Source organism: Balaenoptera borealis, assembly GCF_965194805.1.
Source record: "Balaenoptera borealis genome assembly, chromosome: 5".
In the NCBI taxonomy this organism is placed as follows: domain Eukaryota; kingdom Metazoa; phylum Chordata; class Mammalia; order Artiodactyla; family Balaenopteridae; genus Balaenoptera; species Balaenoptera borealis.
Window position 1 is genome coordinate 137,699,421 of NC_138862.1, and position 19,593 is coordinate 137,719,013.

The 19,593-nt window shown below is 35.0% G+C and overlaps 1 protein-coding gene across 20 annotated transcripts in view; it reads right to left on the minus strand.

Annotated features, from left to right (window-relative positions):
• TBC1D5 (TBC1 domain family member 5) overlaps positions 1–19,593 on the minus strand; it is a 530,543-nt gene that overhangs the window by 318,382 nt on the left and 192,568 nt on the right. For 16 of the 20 annotated variants that reach the window (XM_082392668.1, XM_082392665.1, XM_082392674.1 and 13 more), the window contains one exon: positions 12,873–13,004. The exons of 1 other annotated variant lie outside the window; for it this stretch is intronic. In XM_082392668.1, coding sequence (XP_082248794.1) covers positions 12,873–12,969 — 97 coding nt within the window. In that variant the 5' untranslated portion in view covers positions 12,970–13,004. Of the gene's footprint in view, positions 1–12,872; positions 13,005–15,551; positions 15,714–17,214; positions 18,057–19,593 lie in introns of all 20 variants that reach the window. 3 more of the 20 variants (XM_082392669.1, XM_082392672.1, XM_082392670.1) reach the window with 2 other exon arrangements.

A 19,593-nucleotide genomic window follows, 5' to 3' on the forward strand; every position in this document is an offset into this window, starting at 1 on the left:
TTGACCTCAGATTCACATCTGACAGGTATATCAAGATTCCTCTTTTACCTTGTCAATTACAAGTAACCACCCTATTCAAAATCAAAGAAAAACTCTAAAAGTATGGCTGAGTTAATGTTCAAATGATTATGAGAGTATTTCCAATCCAGAGCCAAGGACTGGTCATACAAAAAAGGGCTTTGCTCATTAATTAAAGAGAGAATGCTTTTAAAAAAATGTTACATGACTGATTATCTATCCAAGCCTAGTTTTAACTGTTCTCTGATTATCTGATGTAGTTCTAAGCTCAAAGGTTTTTGCTTCCCCTGCAGTACCTTGTGTGGAACAAAGCTGTGCTTAATGCAGGTTACTTTGATTTCATAAAGTATATAAAAATCAGAAGAGTTAAGTAACTTTCACTGGGAAGGAAAAAATGACATTTTTACTTTTCCTTTTTTATATTATTTTCATGAAGAGTCCAACTCTTTGCCCATTGCCTGTTGACACTGGCCCAAATGCTATGACACTGCAAAACTAAGATCATATAAACTGGTTTTTTTGGACACTTGATTTTGCCCATGTTAGAGGAATATAACTGAATAACACACTCACTTAAAATTCTATTACAAATAAGCATACTTTCTCTACTGCCCCTGTGATAATGCCATGATCCCATTTGTATAGACTCTTACTCACTGAAAGTACAATAAATATTTGTTGATTATAAATGAATGAATGAACGGATGAATAAATAAATAAATAAATAAAGTTATATGAAGGATTAGATCAGTAGTAGGTAATGCTGATGGGAAAGACTATCCACCCAAAGATTAGATTACAAGAGGATTTGGCCTGTTTCAGGAGTGAGACAGAGAACTATTATAAACTAAAAAGGTTTGAGAGATGTTGTAAGCAAGGAGTGTAGCACACTTTTAAAAAAATAATGTGTCCTTTCAAGAACCCCTAGTCTTGCGTATTCTGTATATTTCAAATAAATTAAGCATGTGTTTTATATTAAACTGGCATGATGAATGAAGGGGAAATGTATGGTGCCACTTGAAAAAAAGTAAAAATCAGTGAATGAGGAACCCTAGTATCTTTTATTTTTAATTAATAAATCTTATTTTTTAGAGTTGTTTTGGGTTTAAAAAAAACAACTGAGCAGAAAGTACGGAGTTCCTACATATTCCCATCCCTCACATCCATAGCTTCCCCTAGTATGCACATCTTGCATTAATGTGGTACATTTGTTACACTGATTCATCAATGGTGATACACTATTAACTAAAGTTTATAATTTACATTAGGATTTATTCTTTGTGTTGTACATTGTAGGGCTTTTGACAAATACCTAATGTCATATCTAATGACATGTATTCATGTATCTTGTTTGGTAAAATTTCTGCTCAGATATTTTGCCCACTTTTTAACTGATTGGGTTGTTTTCTTATTCCTGGGTTATGAAAGTTCTCTGTATATCTTAAGATACCAGTCTTTTATCAGATAATTTTTATAAAGATTTTTCTCCCAGTCTCTGGCTTGTCTTTCATTCCCTTATAGTTTTAATTCTAATGAAATCCAACTTATCAATTCTTTCTTTCACTGATCATGCTTTTTGGTTTTGAAACTAAAATGTTATCATCAAACCCAAGGTCATGAAGATTTTCTCCTATGTCATCTTCTGGAAATTTTACAGTTTTGCATTTTACATTTAGGTTGATGATCCATTTTGAGTTAACTGTTTGTGAAAGGCATAAAATCAATGTCTAGATTTCTTCCCCCCACCCCCATGGAGATATCTAACTGGTCCAGCTCCACTTGTTGAAAAGACTATCCCTTTTTCCACTGAATTGCCTTTGCTCCTTTGTCAGTATCACTTAAAACTGTATTTGCATAGGTCTATTTCTGGGCTCTCTATTCTGAAGTCAGATATTGTCAGTCCTCTAATTTTGTTCTCCTTCAATGTTATATTGTCTATTCTGGGTGGGTGTTGGACTTTAATAGAGAAATCCTGTGTAGTCACACTGGAAAGAGATTGAACAAGCAGAGAACCAGGTTGTGAAGGCTTTTTAGAACTTTCTTTAAAACTTCACTTAATCCAAAAAACAAACAAACAAAAACAAAAAACAACAACAAGAGAAAAACACAGGCTGCTCACAAGGCACTTCTGAATTGCTTATAACCCTGACATGCAGTGAATTAATCTTCAGACCTAACATAAAATAAACACTTTAAGGGCATATTATGTTGTTTCAAGAAGTTTTGGGGGAATTCATTGATGGCCCAGTGGTTAGGACTTGGCATTTTCACTGCCATGGTCCAGGTTCAATCCCTGGTCAGGGAACTAAGATCCTCATGGCATGGCAAAAAAAAAAAACAAAAACAAAAACATCGGGGCAATTTCTTACTTACAAGATAGAGAACTAAGAATGAATATGTGGCAAGATTTGGAAGAGAGCAATTAACTTCTTGTATTTGGCCTTCTTTGAGAAAGCAAATCAATGTCTTATTTTAAAATCTATTACATTTTAAAGAACAAGTATTTAAATAATCAGATTCTGGTTACTCTTCTAATATTCTATAACACAGGCTAAGGAATCAATAGACAAATATATTTAAAAGTCAAGATAGAATTTAGAGATGAGGTATAATAAGAATCAGATGAGGGCCAAATGAGAACTGCTTACTGTAGTATATGTAGCAGCTAACTAAAAGCTGTAGTTTACCCATGCAAAACTCAAAATGCTATTTAAAGAATCACCTAAGCTAATTTTCTACTATTGCTAAGTAGACTGTTCTTCTAGTAAATGACTCTATTCTGACTCATCTGACCTATGAACACCCTGATAGACTGAATTCAGAATTTAGGGCACAAAAGGAGAGCCAATGACGGATTGCTGCATAAACATTCACAAGCACTGAAAAACTAAATATACTCCTATGAACCTCTTTCCTAGAAATGTGAGATATAGTTAATTTTTCAAAGTCTGGATTCGCTAAGCTTCTTGCATTTGACATTTAAATATTTACTACCTAATTACTCTTCTGCCCGTTTTTTTTTTTTTACTCCCAACTTTAGGAATTTTTGTCATTAACCAAAGAAGGAAAGGAAAGAAGATAAAAACAGTAGAAACTTAAATCAATCAAATTAGGCAAAAAGATTGTCAAACTAATTTTTAAAATTACAGTATTGAATTATCTGGATTGCATTTATCTCCCTTCCACATAAAATCACTACTTGATTACATGACAGTAAATCTTGCTCTTGTGTTTATGGAGAAATGCAGATCTTATTAGGACTTGGTTGCCCATCCATCTCCTTCTGCTTACTCTGCATATCTAGAAACAGAAACATAACCATTTATTCCTCCCCGGATCTTCTGATCTCAATGTACAGCGTAGGCCGGGTAGAAGAAGAGCTTTTTTTCATTGGCTATAAAAGTGAACTCTTGGGTAAGAAATGGGCAGAAATAGAGACACAGATGTAGAGAACAAACATATGGACACCAAGGGGGGAAAGTGGCAGGGGGCGGGTAGTTGTGTAGTGAATTGGGAGACTGGGATTGACATGTACACACTAATATGTATAAGATGGATAACTAATAAGAACCTGCTGTATAAAATAAATAAATAAATAAAATTCAAAAATTACAAAAAAAAAAGAAAACAAAAGCCGAATTGAGAATTAAAACATTTTGCTTCCTACCTTTCCTATATGCCACACCATTCTGTTCCTCTCTATTAGCGTGACTAATTATTTTAACAATTAACTTATAATACTGATGATAATAACAGTAATTTAACTATTAATCATTTTAACTATTTGATGATATTCAAAAAGTGGAATATTATTGCAGTATTAAGCAAAGACCAGATAAAACTGAACACAAAATTTTCGAGGATCTATGTTCTCTTATTTTTAAATGGTAATTAAAAGTTTCTGATACTATTTACACAATGATAAATAGGACATATATGTATTGCTAAGTGCCAAAAAGGTATCTGTTTTATTTACACTCTTGCACACTTTGCTTTCTGGCTTTGTACTTTCCCTTCCATCACTTTATATCTAGTAGCAATTCTGCAAAATCACTCAGTCCATTAAAAGTTTCTTTCTTTCTGCTATAAGGAGCCAAGAATGCATTATTACATTTTTCCATGTGAGGTATGCTATTAAATAATAGCTTGTACACTAATTAAAGCAAATGTAATTGTGAGAACACATTGACATTGTTAAAGTAAATTACTCAATTTGTTAACAGTTTCATTTCAAGTGACCTTAATTGTATTAATTGTGATACTAGCTAATTAAATTGAACAGCATTAAATACATTGTTCTATATGTCCTAAAGGAGCAAATTTTCCATCACATCAGCAAAAGAAAAATAATGATTATATGGAACCCCCCCAACCCCAAAGTCTCCTAAACACATGTACACACAATGGGTCAAGCAGAAAAGGTCTCACCAGACTGCATTTATCATTACTATTTTAACATTGCTAGCATGGAATAAAACAGACCACATAGAAGTAACTGATCTTTAGATAAATGGTTAATTTTAGGACATTCTTTTATGTCATTATTCTGCCTACCTGTCTGTCCATCTGTCTCCCTCTTTCTGTCACCACCTTTGCGTGCCTGGCTCATCTGTCATTCACATGTAACTGACATATCACCTTCTCAGAGAGATCTTCTCTGACAATCTAAAGTACGCACATAGACGCTCATGGTTAACACTACCCTATCTTGATTCTTACCTAGACTTTATCATTCTCTGGTATGTTTTTTCTCATTTTTGTACTTTTCCTTTTTTTTTTTTTTTTTTTTTTTTGCTGTCTCTCTCATGCTAAAATGTGAATTTCATTGAAAGAGAGCACCTGGACTATTTGTTTAATAGCCTATCCCCAGATACTAGATGATCAATGAATATTTTTGAATGAATGAATAAACGTCAGGTCTGTGACCCACAGCCCCTACTGTGTGTGATAAAATATACGTGCCTTTATGGTCTCTATTCATTAATTAAGTATGACTGAAATCTCTTAACCATCATGCCAACATGTCTGATTGAAAATCTGTAAGTTCAACAAAACAGATCTATTCACAAGTCTAATTAAAGATTCAAATTGATAGCATTGTTCTAAGCTTGGTCAAAATCAGTCATATTCTATTCTGCTGTCTTTTCTGGCCCTACTGATGCACTAGCAGAAAACAACTAATATAAATCTCTGATAAGAAATCCACTGTGTGTCACTGCACCTAAATGGGGCTTTTGGTTTATGTTCTAAGGTTTTAAGATAATACTGTCACTCTACATCACCTCTATAGCTCTAGTTATGCCTAGACCCAACCAACCAAACCACCATCACACAGCCTCTCATTTTTGGTGATCCAAGAATATTATAAGGCTGACTAAGCATGGTGGGAAAAATATCTCAAGGTACGGATATTCCTTTGCAGATAACTTTGCCCAAGGGGGTAGTGGTGACAGCTCTTGCAGGGCTACTGTTTCTGTCTGCCACCAGAGCAAGCAGTGAGGTCTCCTTTGCCCCTAAAGACATGGGAAATGAAAAAAATCCCGGTAAAACTAAAATAACTCTTCACACAACCCCCACTCTAAAGGAACTGAAAAGGGGCCTCTCCATTAAGTAAATACTAGGAATTGCCACACCAACAGAAAACTTCAAATAAAACTAAAAACTGGATTCAATTAATGAGAAATAGACAACACAATAAAAAAAGATCAGAATTCAGACCAGAAGACTTTTTTTCTTTTTTTATTTCAAGAGTCCATTTTACCAACAGTGAGTTTCATTGTTACCATTAAAATGTCTAACTTGCTAAATCTCAATCCACTGTGAGAGCATGAATACATAAAATCCATATATAGTGATCTAAATCTAATATTAAAGAGTGACTTGAAACTTCCTCGCCATTTAAATGTTTACGACTGATATTTAACCACTACCTTTTCATGTTAATTCCATCTACTCAAGTCAGCTAGTGAGTGGTATCTTGAAAATGCCTTACCACTAATTACAGATCATCAATACTCTTCCCATCACCAAATCATAGATTTTCTCCTTTTATAGTCTTTAACCTATGCAATTCTGAAGCACTGACCACCCTGGACCTACTGGAAGCTCTCACATCTATAGCTTCTTTAATTTTGGTCCTCCTTTATCTTTCCCCAACTTTGACTGTTTTAAAATACTGCTCTCTCTATCCAATTTCTAATCACGGAGAATTCTGACCAATCAATCCTCAGTTCTTTTCTCTTTCTTTGAATTTCTAACCTGTCTCATACTGTGAACTGGTATCTCTGGAGGATGACTTTCAGATCTCTAACTCATGGCCTTTCAAACTGAAGTCTCTCATTTCCCACTTTCTTTCGGACAGTGTAATTTAGAGGAACAGGGCATGGCATGTTCTCTGCTCTTTGATATAACTTCTACCTACTGTCACACCACGTAACAAAATCCGTCTTTAAGGAGACATTTTAAAAAACAACCATTTTTTAAAAATCCTTGTTACTGTCATTTAAGAACTTCCAAGTCGCTCTACCATTTATTTAACAATCTTTATCTTCAACAAAGCCACCATTTTCCTTAATGACTTAATAGCCTTACTTACAGTTTTTCATCTATCTAAACTGCCGTTTTCCTCCATATGTAGAGAGAAGTTTTCATTAAGATGGTACTTTTTGCAAAACGACACAGACAGTAAAAAGATCAGTGGTTGACAGGGGCTGAGGGGCACGGGATGGGGAAGATGAACAGGCAGAGCACAGAGAATTTTGTGAAAATACTCTGTATGACACTATAATGACAGGTACACGTCATTATACATTCGTCCAAACTCATAGAACGTCCACCACCAAGAGTGAATCCTAATGTAAACTACAGAGTTTGGGTGATTATCATGTGTCAATGTAGGCTCATCAGTTGTCACAAATGTACCACTCTGGTTGGAGATATAGATAATGGGGAGGCTGTGCATATATGGGAACCAGAGGGTATATGGGAAATCTGTACCTTCCTCTTAATTTTGCTGTGAACCTAAAACTGCTCTAAAAAAATTAAGTGTTTAAAATTAAAAAAAAAAAAAAGATTTCAAACCAAAACCTATCCAAATCGACGTAGATCCAATTTATTACACAGAGCTAACGAAGGTACTGAGCTGGTTTATTGGCTACCACTAGACAATGTTCCAACGAATTAACATAGTTATCAAAGACTTATATACTGTTCCCATGTTCCCTTTATGACTCCCATCACCATGCTACTCTATGCTTCATGTCTCCTAACTCAATCCCTTCCAAAACCTTCTACTCTGCCCTCTTATAAGCCCCTTCCATAACAGCAAACTTCTTTATATTCTCAAACTATCAATGAATTCTTCTGCCATCAACTTCCTTGCCTACTGTCTACCTATTATACTCCCCTGACAAAACCACTGCCTCCTTTTTTTTTTTATTACTATCTTTTTTTGGCTGTGTTGGGTCTTCGATGCTGTGCAGGCTTTCTCTAGTTGCGGCGAGCGGAGGCTACTCTTCATTGCGGTGCGTGGGCTTCTCATTGCTGTGGATTCTCTTGCTGCGGAGCACGGGCTCTAGGTGTGCGAGCTTCAGTAGTTGCAGCACGCAGGCTCAGTAGTTGCGGCACGTGGGCTCTAGGGTACGCAGGTTTCAGTAGTTGCATCATGCAGGCTCAGTAATTGCAGCACATGGGCTCTAGGGCGTGCAGGCTTCGCAGCATGCAGGCTCAGTAGTTGTGGGACGTGGGCTCTAGGGCACACGGGGTTTAATAGCTGCAGCATGCAGGCTCAGTAGTTGTGGCACTCAGGCTTAGCTGCTCCGCGGCATGTGGGATCTTCCCAGACCAGGGATCGAACCCGTGTCCCCTGCATTATTGGCAGGCGGATTCTTAACCACTGCACCACCAGGGAAGTCCAACCACTGCCTGCTTTTGATTGTGGCTAAATCCTAGGTGCTGAATTCTGCTAGACATAATCACACACGTTTATAAGCTAGTATCACCTATAAATTATGATGTCTAATATCACCTTGGCCCCCAAGATTATATATTCTTTTTCAACTCAATCTAACCTTTGTTGCTCTCCACAAATCTTCAAATGCTTCATTCTGTCACTCCCTATCAGCAAATTACCTCACCCTAACATATCAAGAAAGAGAAATATCAATGACATTTCACTGAACCCTCTGCCATCAAACAAATGAACTTACTGCACCTGAACATCTGTTCTCCATCCTTCCTCTCCTTCTCTCTCTATGAATCCCTCCATCTTGGCTCTAGACTGCATCTGAAACCAAGCAGAGCCCTGCCACTGCCCTGTCCCAAGTACAAAGGCCCCTCCACACCCCCTAGCTCTTGTTTACAGAAGAGTTGAAGTCTCCCAAGCTTCCCTGAGTCACAGAATAGCAGGCTCAAGCAGTTAATGATTAGGACAATAGAAGCACAGAATCTTTCAGTGTCTGATGCACATTCCTGAGTTGTTTTACAGATACTGTAACTGCCACCAGAGGGAAAACGCTAACTGCATGATGACCAGACTGTAGCCATGACATAAGCTGTTCCACCTTGAGCAGTACTGAATCTATGGCTAGCACAATTCCAAGAACTGGCCTTAAAGACAGTGGGATTAACACTATTGCTCATAATAATCTGTAACTTTGTGGGCATCAAAATAATTGTGGCTTTTTCTGCCCATATATGTAAGCAGGCAACTAAAATTATCAGCAAAGAGATGTTACAGACCCATGTCGACATCTTCCATTCTAAGAATATGGCACCCTGTGTCAGCATGAAGAAGTTACAGAAGATGGACCTTCGCCCATAGTCCCACAGAAATGGAATGATGTCTGACAGTGGTGATTTGTAAGCAGATTTTTGCAGGCAGTTTGTTGCAAGAAGTAGCTCTCTGCAGGAGGCCACTTTTGTCCTGTCAGTTTAGCAAGGCTATATTTTAACTAACCTCCGGCCCAAGCACACCTTTCAAATCTTTTTGATCACACAGTACTTTGCCTAACCTGCTGATTCTTTCCATAGATCAAAGAAGTAGAATTGAAGAATAAGTAATTAACAGATGACCGGATCTCTTCCCCAGCTCCCCCTTCAGTAATCTCGCAAACAAACTGTGAGAACAAAATAGCATCTAAAGAAAGACCACACTGCTCAATGCTCTGTGGTGACCTGAATGAGAAGGAAATCCAAAAAAAGAGGGGATATATGTATGCGTATAGCTGACTCATTTTGCTGTACAGTATAAACTAACACAATATTGTAAAGCAACCATACCAATAAAAATTTTTTAAAAAATAATTTTTAAAAAAAGAAAGATCATTTTCTGGATCTTTCCAAAAAATGGAAAGGAGTCGACAAGCCTGCACACAATGGGAGATGGCAACAAATCTGACCCCCTATCTCAATGAGTAACTGAGATTATTTCCCTCTTTCCTTTTAAAAACTTTCATGGCCGAGCAGAATCTTCAGAGTTGGTTGTGGGACAGGAGTCCGCGTTCTCCCCAGATTGCCGGCTCTCTGATTAATGTGACCTTTCCGTTCTTAATCAGCACTTGTCACACAAGTGTTGACTTTTCGAGCAGTGAGCAGCCAAACCTGAGTTCAGTAACACTTCTACTACCTGGAAAAACCGTACTAAAGATCATAATGGGACAGTGTCATTTATCACATCAACTTCAGTAAACTAATTGAATTACCACCAATTTATTCATCAGTAAAGCCAAGCACCCCCTTCTAGTCATAAAACTCTATGATATAGTAACAGAAAGAAAGGAAGATTGGGACAAAAAAGTACAAGAGACAAAAATGGAGTAGGCAGGATATTCTGAATGTCTTGGGTTTTTCTTAAGTAGGTTACTGAATATTTTATACATGAGCTAGAAAGAAAGCTTTGAAACAGATATTATATAAAAAGGTATTACATTAAGTAATTATCTGAATACTATAAAAGCTGTAAGTAAGAAGGCATATAAAATTGAAGCTAAAAACTCTGGCTACATGTAACAAAATGCTATTCTCAAAAGAGACCTAATAGAGGAAAATGTTCTTTCATCATGAGCAAGATTCCAAGCTCTTGTAAGACTGGAAAACAATTAGTAATTCTGAGAATATTATTTTATTAATAGGTTAAGTTTCCCTAGATCTTGATATTGTTGTTTCCAGTTTAAAATAAAATAATTACTTTTTCATTTAATCCTTGAAAGTTCCATGCTAAGAATGAATAATCATGAGTAGCTGAACAAACAGCTTTGCTTTTTTTTAACGGCTTCAATTGAATTACAGGTAACTTGTCAATTATTAATTAATACCCTCTGATCAAAGATCTTGGAATTTAAGGTGGTAATTTTTGTATATGACCAAATGCAACAGAGTACAGAGAAAACAGCATACTTTCTATGCTGTTTTCTATTTGAAAAAGAAATTAAAGCAGTTAAAAGTTAATTCACATGGAAAATGAGCCCTAAGATTTTGCATGTATATATCCAGTTCTTTTTTCTGCCCTTACCCACTTTCCTCAAACATCCATGAAAGTAAACCAATGATATGTAATTTTCTCTCTATCATACCTATTATGTGGCTATTTTTGCTACTCCTTTCCAGAATACTCAGAATCATTGAACTCAGTAATGTACTGTTTTTCTATAAATGTTAAAAATTCAGATTTGAGAAATTAAAGATTTATTTGTTTACTTACGGAATATAGAACAGGAAATTTTAAAAAATCAAACAAAAAAACATGACTTCTACACAGGGGAAACCACTGATTAAGTCCAATGTCTGACTACTTACAAAATGAGTCATTCAGTTGTGTAAAAGGCTTCAAATACGTGGAGAACCCCAAGAAAGACATATAGTAAAATAAACCAATATACTAAAAAGGTGATGATTTTTCAAGTAAATATGACAACCCCATTAAAATGCAACACACGGTTTTGTGCAAAAAGAAAACCTAAGATGAAATATATGCTTTATATAAAATCTTTACATATACAATGCACAAAACCCACTACGGTTAGTAACCTTTATGGCTTTGAAGAACTAGATATTTACATATCTTTCTTCTGCATGTGGGTACGTGTATGTGTGTTTTGTATATATTTTTAACAGTTGACAGCTGTTTTAGAGCATACAGAGATGCCAAGCTGAATGAGGGTCTTGATTACTTCAAGATTAGCTATCTAAAGTTTCTATTCATTTTAAGTGTTGTTAGTTGGAAGAGTCATTAGTCACTTCCTTGTCTCATAGAACATCAGCATACATTTACATTGTTAATGAACATTTGGGGTAAATGAATTAATGGCACTTTTAAACATCAATTCAGTCCTAATAACTTTGTATGTCATAGAAATGTTGGCTAGGATATAAACGAAAAGCCTTTTCAGTAAAGGTAACTCCTCATTCCTGCAAACAATAAAGGATAAAATTAATTTAAAATGTTTTTTAACCGGTTTAAAAAAATAGAACAATATTTAATGAACTAGTCCAGAGAAAAATAGGCACTTAAGGAAAAAACAAAACAAAACAAAAAAAACCCTATGTTCTAAAATAAGCATAAAAACCAGAACATTTTGGTGAAAATATTTCATATACTGATAACACAAAAATATATTCACTTTTAAAATATCCACTTATCAAAGCGCTTGCAGAATAATTTGACTTATTTCATTATGAGTACTTCTTACAGGTATGACATTTAAGAAAAAACATCACGAGGGAGGATTGTATCATTCTTACCACTGAAATTCTTTAAATGCTGAAACTGAAATTGGACACAAATAATTTTTTCATATTATCAAAACCTTAAACAGCAGTTTAAATAAAAGCAAATATAAAAATAAAATCACAAAAATAAGTTGTATGCTATCTTCATTAAAAACAACAAGGGCATTTGTATGATGTGGAAGGTATTAAAGATGCACAAAAAACATAAACACACTCCATAAACTCAATAGCTTGTATATGAAAGAAATAACTACTTAAGGTATCAATTTTTCTTTTAATTCCCAAAACAAGAGTTAATGGCAGACCTTTATTTACATCAATACAGAAAAAAAAATCATATTTGAAGTATATAAAATATATGCGAATGACTTTGACTAATTATAATTTCTTAAAATAGATCTTATAATCCTGATATATGTATTGAGTGAAAAATTACAAATAGTTACTTGAGTCAATGAATCAACTTTAGCAAATATTTAGTGAATTAGCTGAAATAAGGAAAGGCGTCAAGAATGCTCACAAACTCATTGTTTCCTTCTAAGATGCTATGTTATTACTAATACTGAGAAAATAATACAAAGCTCTGATACATATACATTTAATACATTTTTATAGGGCAGACCCCGAATACAGTTGATCTTTTAACAATTTCACTACACAGAGCTTTAAAAGTAAAACACAAATCCCAATTATTAAAAAAAAAAAGAAAATAATCAGGCAAGTGCTTTATCCTGTAATAATCTCAACTTGCTGAAGGAAAAAAAAAAAATCCCTGCAAAAATCAACACCAAGAGCTTAGACTTCTTTAAAAGATGTTTGAGAAAGGCCATTTTGCATTTCAACATTCTTATGCTAAAGCAATAAACTGTTTAAGTTTATGATTTTTTTAAAAAAGAATGACAGTGCATTAAACAGTTGGCTATGGCTAATGCGTCTGTCTATAATTAAAAGTTGACGTTTTGTGGAAGCCATCAGTGTCAGAGCGCTCCACATCTATCCAGGGAAATGTTCTTAAAGCTCTCCCGCTCAGCCTCTCTAGAGAATGACACACAAGGCAGGCAGAGCTAGCGGGAGACCCTCTGCCAGGTTTCCCAGTAACCTCAAAGTTATCTGCATACAAAACTCACCTCCAGGCTTGTGTGAGTAACTCAACAAGGGGTCAATGCCCACTTCTTGTTCTTCTGGCTGCAGAGGATGTCTAGTTTCAGATAAGGAATGATACATTGTGAGAACTGGACAATGTCACCAAGAGTGACCACCTGGGAGATGAAAAATATGGAGAAAAATGATAAATTTTTTTTCTGCTATGACTGAGAATAAATGCAAAATGGAAAATGATTAAATGAGCATTACAAACATTAACAAGTTTTCCACAGGCTCCAGGGACTGTTACTACACATTGCTAGGCATATATATAAAGAAGCGAAAAAGTGGCACAAGATTTTCATTTCAACAATTTCTTCCCAAATCTGGACTTCACTGGTAACCTCTACCTCAACATTCAATTACATTTATTTTCAGTAAACTTCTGCACAAAAAGCTGAATTGTAAGTTAAATCACTGTCACATTTATAACATCCTTCATTTTACTGCCAAAATAATACACATTTACGATAGGAACTTTCAAAATATAGAAAATATAGCTAACTAAAATCATTCGTAATTATATTAGCTAAAAACACCACTGTTAACATTTCAGTTTATTATATGTATTCTTTCTGGGCATTTAAAATACATATAGTTTAATGTGATCCACCATGCTAAGTATACTGATTATATAAATTATCATGAGTATTTTCCTTCCCATAAAAAAGTCTATATTATCACTTCTAATGGATCCCTGGTATTCTATTATATAGCTATAACAATTGATGTAACCAATTCCTTATTAGCAAACAATTAGGATGCTTTCAGTTCGCCAACACTATAAACAGCCTCACAATGAATATCTTCCAGTAATATCTCTGTGCTGTATCCATGATTATTTCCTTAGGATAAAATCCTATAAGCATAATTGCTGGACCAAAATATTTATTTTAAAAAAATAAGATTTTAAGATAAGTTTTGCCAAATTATGCTCTAGAAAGATTTGTATATAATAGAACAATTCATTTCCCCTGGACCCTCATCAACAGTGGGAATGAGTAATTCCTTAGGCTTTTTTTTTTTTTTGGGGACCTATATGATAGTCAAATTTTATATTGCATTTGCTTGATACCTAGGTGAGATCACTGAAGACTTCATATGTTTTCTCTGACATTTGTTATTGTCTTTTGTGGATGCAGTTTATTATTATGATTGCCTTCATTTGTAAGCATGCTTTAAATATTAAGGATATTAAACCTTTGTCATATGCTACATATATTTTTCTCAGGGTGTGTCTGTCTTCAAATTATATATAGTTGTTGTGGAGATAGTAACTTCTTCATTTTCATGTAGCCAAATATATCTGTATCTCCTTTATGGATTCTGCCTCTGGTATTACGCTTCCAAAGGCAAGATTATATAAATAACCACCTGTGTCTTCTCTTATAGTTTTGAAGGTTTTCCTCCTCAATTCTCATTTCTATGACTAGTTCTAATTTAAACATAGATTTTTTTTTTAGAAATTAAATTGTTTTTGAACTTCCAAGCTACACTAACTACTTATAATTTTTTTATGTCTATAAAGTACAAATGACCTTCCCAAATCAGAATCTTCCAAAAAATAGACTGGGTTCGCTACTTTTCATCCAAAATAATGTAAGTAACATAATCTTTTAAATTTTAAGAGCAGGGGGGACAGGAAGAGGAAATGTGTAATGCTAAATTGGAAAAGCAAGTCCAACCAAAATGGGTATGTAATTTTACAAGATATAGTCTCCACTTACGGAGGAAAATTCCAGAGAAGCCCATGAACACACAAATCCTTGACCTATCTTTTCCTATCACAAAATGCTCCTTTATCTTGTTTACTTAATTTCTAAAACTCTCATTTCATAAAATCACTCTTGAACACTTTCTCATTTTTATCAGAACCCTCCAACTCTCACCCACCCTCACTCTTGGATCAGATGTTAACATCCTTTGCCCCTCAGATTATGGTTAAAACAAAAGAAGCAGAGGGTTAGGCTAAATCAACACTTGGGAAAGCAGAACTTTTGTGGCCAACATAGTAAGAATTTCTAAAGCCATAAATCCTAAATCCATAAAGCTAAACCGTTGTCAGTTCTTGTTTCTTATGTGTACAAATCAATTAACATATATAGAGCACTAACTATACAGAAGGAACTCTGGGGAATATAATCTAGTAGAGCAGCGGTCCCCAACCTTCTTGGCACCAGGGACTGGTTTTGTGAAAGACAATTTTTCCACAGATCGGGGTGGTGGGGGGGGAGGCTAGGGGGGATGGTGTTGGGATGATTCAAGCACATTACATTTATTGTGCACTTTATTTCTGTTATTATTACATTGTAATATATAATGAAATAGTTCTACAACTCACTCTAATGCAGAATCAGTGGGAGCCCTGAGCTTGTCTTCACTTACCACTCACTGATAGAGTTTTTTTTTTTGGTTTTTTTTTTTACTGATAGGGTTTTGATACGAGTCTGCAAGCAATTGATTTACTATGGTCCCGGTGCAGTCAAACCTCTCTGCTAATGATCTGTATTTGCAGCCACTCCCCAGTGCTAGCATCACCGCCTCAGCTCTACCTCTGATCACCAGGCATTAGATTCTCATAAGGAATGCTCAACCTAGATCCCTTGCATGTGCAGTTCACAGTAAGTTTCCCGCTCCTATGAGAATCTAATGCCGCCACTGACCTGACAGGAGGCGGAGCTCAGGTGGTAATGTGAGCGATGGGGAGCGGCTGTAAATACGGATGAAGCTGCGCTCACTTGCCCGCTGCTCACCTCCTGCTGTGCAGCCCAGTTGCTAACAGGCCACAGACTGCTGCTGGTCCGTGGCCTGGGGGTTGGGGGCCCCTGTAGTAGAGGAGAGCAAAATGTAGATAAGCAATTATATTATAAAATAGAATCTGACACGTTCTGCTGATCAAATGAATGAGCACATTAAAAAATAAAGTCCTCTACTATGGAGAAGTAAGGCTCACCAAACGCCAGCACCTAATGGGGTCAGGCAAAAAGCATTATTAATTACAGTTAACATCTAGTAAGTAGTGAACATATGACAAAAACTACTCTAAACACTTCACATATACTCAACATTTCATCCTCCCAACAACTCAGTGATGTATCTTCATCATCATTTTCATTTTACCAAAGAGAAAACTGAGGTACAGAGAGATGAAGCAATTTGCTTAACGTCGCACAACTAGTAAGTGTTGAAGCCAGACTGTGAACCCATCCTATCTGGCTCCAAAGCTCACCCTCTACTCAGTACTACACTTGGCTCCTGTTAAGTCAGTGAGACAGACAGAGAGGCATAAAACAAGGGGGTCTAAGAGGACCGGGTCTGTGAATTATTGGAACATCCTTTTCTCTGCTTCAACATTTTCAAGAAAAACTGGAAATACAGAATTTTATGTGAAATCTCTTTACTTGTAAGTGTTGGCAAATAATAAAAAAAAAAAAAAAGAAAGAAAGAAACTGTGTGGAACTGATTAAACACATGTCAAAACTGTATTTGGCCATGGACAACTATTTTAATGTAAAATTCATATTCTCTATACACTCTGTCATACTCTTTAAAAATACAAGGGTAAACATTTGAAAACGAGTATTGCAAGTTAACTGCCAGACTTCCTTAAAATTTCTTTAATATCCTATACTATGTTTTCATATCATTTCTCATTTTTGTAGTATATACTTCTGTTAGACTTCATATACCTAAAATATATAAATAAGGGGATTTTATGTATTTTAAACTCTATGAGAAATAGACAAGCAACAAGGAAACTGATATCAAAGTGTATTTCAAAAAGGAACATCAGAAGAAGAAGAAAAAACCCTCTCTATAGCTAAAATAAAATACAACATGACGATGTTCAAATATTCACTCAAGATGCTCAAAGAGACTTAAGATCTTTTAAACTCCTTAGAGAAAGTTAAGTTCAAGTCATTTACTGATTTTAGCTTTAATAATAATTCTTTAGAAACTGAGATGTCTGTGGTAACACCCAATAAACAGAATACAAAATTTACCAAACACACCAGTCTACAACCATTCTACAGAATCAGGCATCTACTATATGCTAATTTATCATGCCTATAGGTTGAAACTGAGTCACTGAAATGCTTTTATTGTCAAATAAAGCAAACCTGCTGAATAGTAATAATGAGTTATTTTCAAGAAATACATTGAAGAAAAAGTTTGGACAATATCCTTAATTTTCTTTTAATTGTAGATTTAAATAATAATCTAGTTCAAAAGTAACTTATTAAAAGTAGGTGCTGTTTTGTTTTTTGTTGTTGTTTTAAATACAAAGGGCTATTTTTGCTTTTTAGAACATAAAAGAATATTTACCTTTGTTGGTTACTGCTACTGTGATTACCTTATAAAATCACAATACGTTGCTTTCAAATATGAAGTAATTTTTCCAATTTGTGTTCTGTGACTATGACAACAACCAAAAATAAAGCAGGATAGAAAAGGTTTTTAAACAAATGTATCTATATTTGTTTTAATCACTATTTTGAATAAATTTTGTATCTATGAATATCAGACTATAAGAAAATATTTAATAAAAATTCAAATATTTAAGGGAATTTTTTGTGGTCTGAAGATTTTAAGATAACCCCTATAAAAGTCAAAATGGCATAAACATTTTGAAACTCACAGTGGACCACTGCATCTTATGTTTGTATACTTGCTATGCCTTAATCTTCTCTACATAGAAGCTAGACATATATGTAGAAATATATATATATATAACGACCAAAAATATGTATCTTGGTAAATGACTACTCAAATCCATAAATGATGGAGTTCAGTTTTCTTAAATAACGCCAAGTTGTCTCTAGAATTTCTCTGACTGACAAAAATGGTAAAGAATTTTAAAAAATAAAGGCAATCTTATTTTTTCTAATTCAGAAAGCACAGCAGTATACCTTCTAAGACCTGAGAAAGGAGATATCCCTTCTTTGCTACACTTACTATAAATAACAAAGTTCCTACTGCACATGAACTCAACATTCACAAAACTCAAAATTGGTTGTGCAACGTGGTTTTACTGCCATCCTGGTCACAGGAACTGACACATTAGGCTGAAAGTGCCATTTAAAATCCCAGACTAATCTTAGGACAGTTGTATTGGCTTCACATATCTGGTTCTTGCAGTATTAAATCTTAAGATAAAAGTGATCTGTCTGAAAGAAGGGAAGTCTTGTGAAAATAGTATTTAATGAAAGGGTAAGAGTTCAGCACTAAAGCTTGGAAGACAGTCTTAAAGTATGTTAATTAAATTTCAGAATAATCTATTTTCCAGGTAAACTGAAGCAACACAAGCAGTCTGTAAGTGAAAATTTCAAATTATTAGCATGATACAGACAAAAGGTTAGCTGAATAAAATTTCTCACTTTTAAAATGGCATCATATAAACAAAACCTCTAGAAAAATAGTTTATTCCCTCTGAATCTGAAGTTCTACGTATTTCAGCTTATATTCATTCTATCACTGTTTCTATTACATAGGCATAGAATTAGCATTCTGAATTGTGTCTTCTAAAGACATCCGTATTCAGAAAAGCTCATATAAGCATACTCCATTCATTTAAATTCTTGCCTGATGGTAAACTTAGAAGTCAAACACTGAAGTTACAGAGTAATGTTACTTTACATAAAGGTATCTCCTGTAAGAAAAGCATATCAAAGAGCTTAAATGAACTATTTCCAGAGCACAATCATAAAAGGGGGAGAGGGCTTCCCTGGTGGCGCAGTGGTTGAGAATCTGCCTGCCAATGCAGGGGACACGGGTTTGAGCCCTGGTCTGGGAAGATCCCACATGCCGCGGAGCAACTAGGCCCGTGAGCCACAACCACTGAGCCTGCGCGTCTGGAGCCTGTGCTCCGCAACAAGAGAGGCCGCGATAGTGAGAGGCCGCGATAGTGAGAGGCCCACACACCGCGATGAAGAGTGGCCCCCACTCGCCGCAACTGGGGAAAGCCCTTGCACGGAAACGAAGACCCAACACAGCCAAAAATAAATAAATAAATAAATTTATTAAAAAAATAAATAAAAGGGGGAGAGCATACAGCATGAATGAGTATCTGTTACAGGTAGCATGCATTCACCATGATGGGTATGTAACCTAAAATATGACATATTGGCTACAAAAGCAAGAAACTGATAGAAGCTAGATTTTTTGTAATTAAGAGAGTAATGGACCATTACCTGTAGAATTGGCAAAAAACAAAAAAATAAAAGCTTTTATTTAGAAATACTGGTAGCTAGAGGTAAATTTGATGGTCAGGAATAATGATGTTTTAAAGTCTTAGTTATAAGGGAGAGAAGGAGGTAGAAAAGGAGGAAGGAAGAAAGAAAAAGAAATGAGAAAGAAAACAAAGACAAAGGATGAAGTTCCATTTTTAAATTCTGTCAATCTTGAATGCAAGAGTGCTACACTGGACTTTAAATAAGTTAATTAAGTATTAAAATCAATAATCTGAAAGTCTTAATATTTAATATTGGTTAGATTGTATATCAAAGTAGTTTTATTATTTATTTACTCCAAACCTTTCCAGAATACTTCATCTGACAACAGGGGGTCTGTTTCTCACAAGACAAATGCGTTTACACTGCCAAATAAATTATATATAAAAGCGTTTGTCTTAATACACGTCATTCAATATTAAAAATCACCCACTGGTAAAATCCTGAAACCCTAATTCATTTTTACCAACCACAC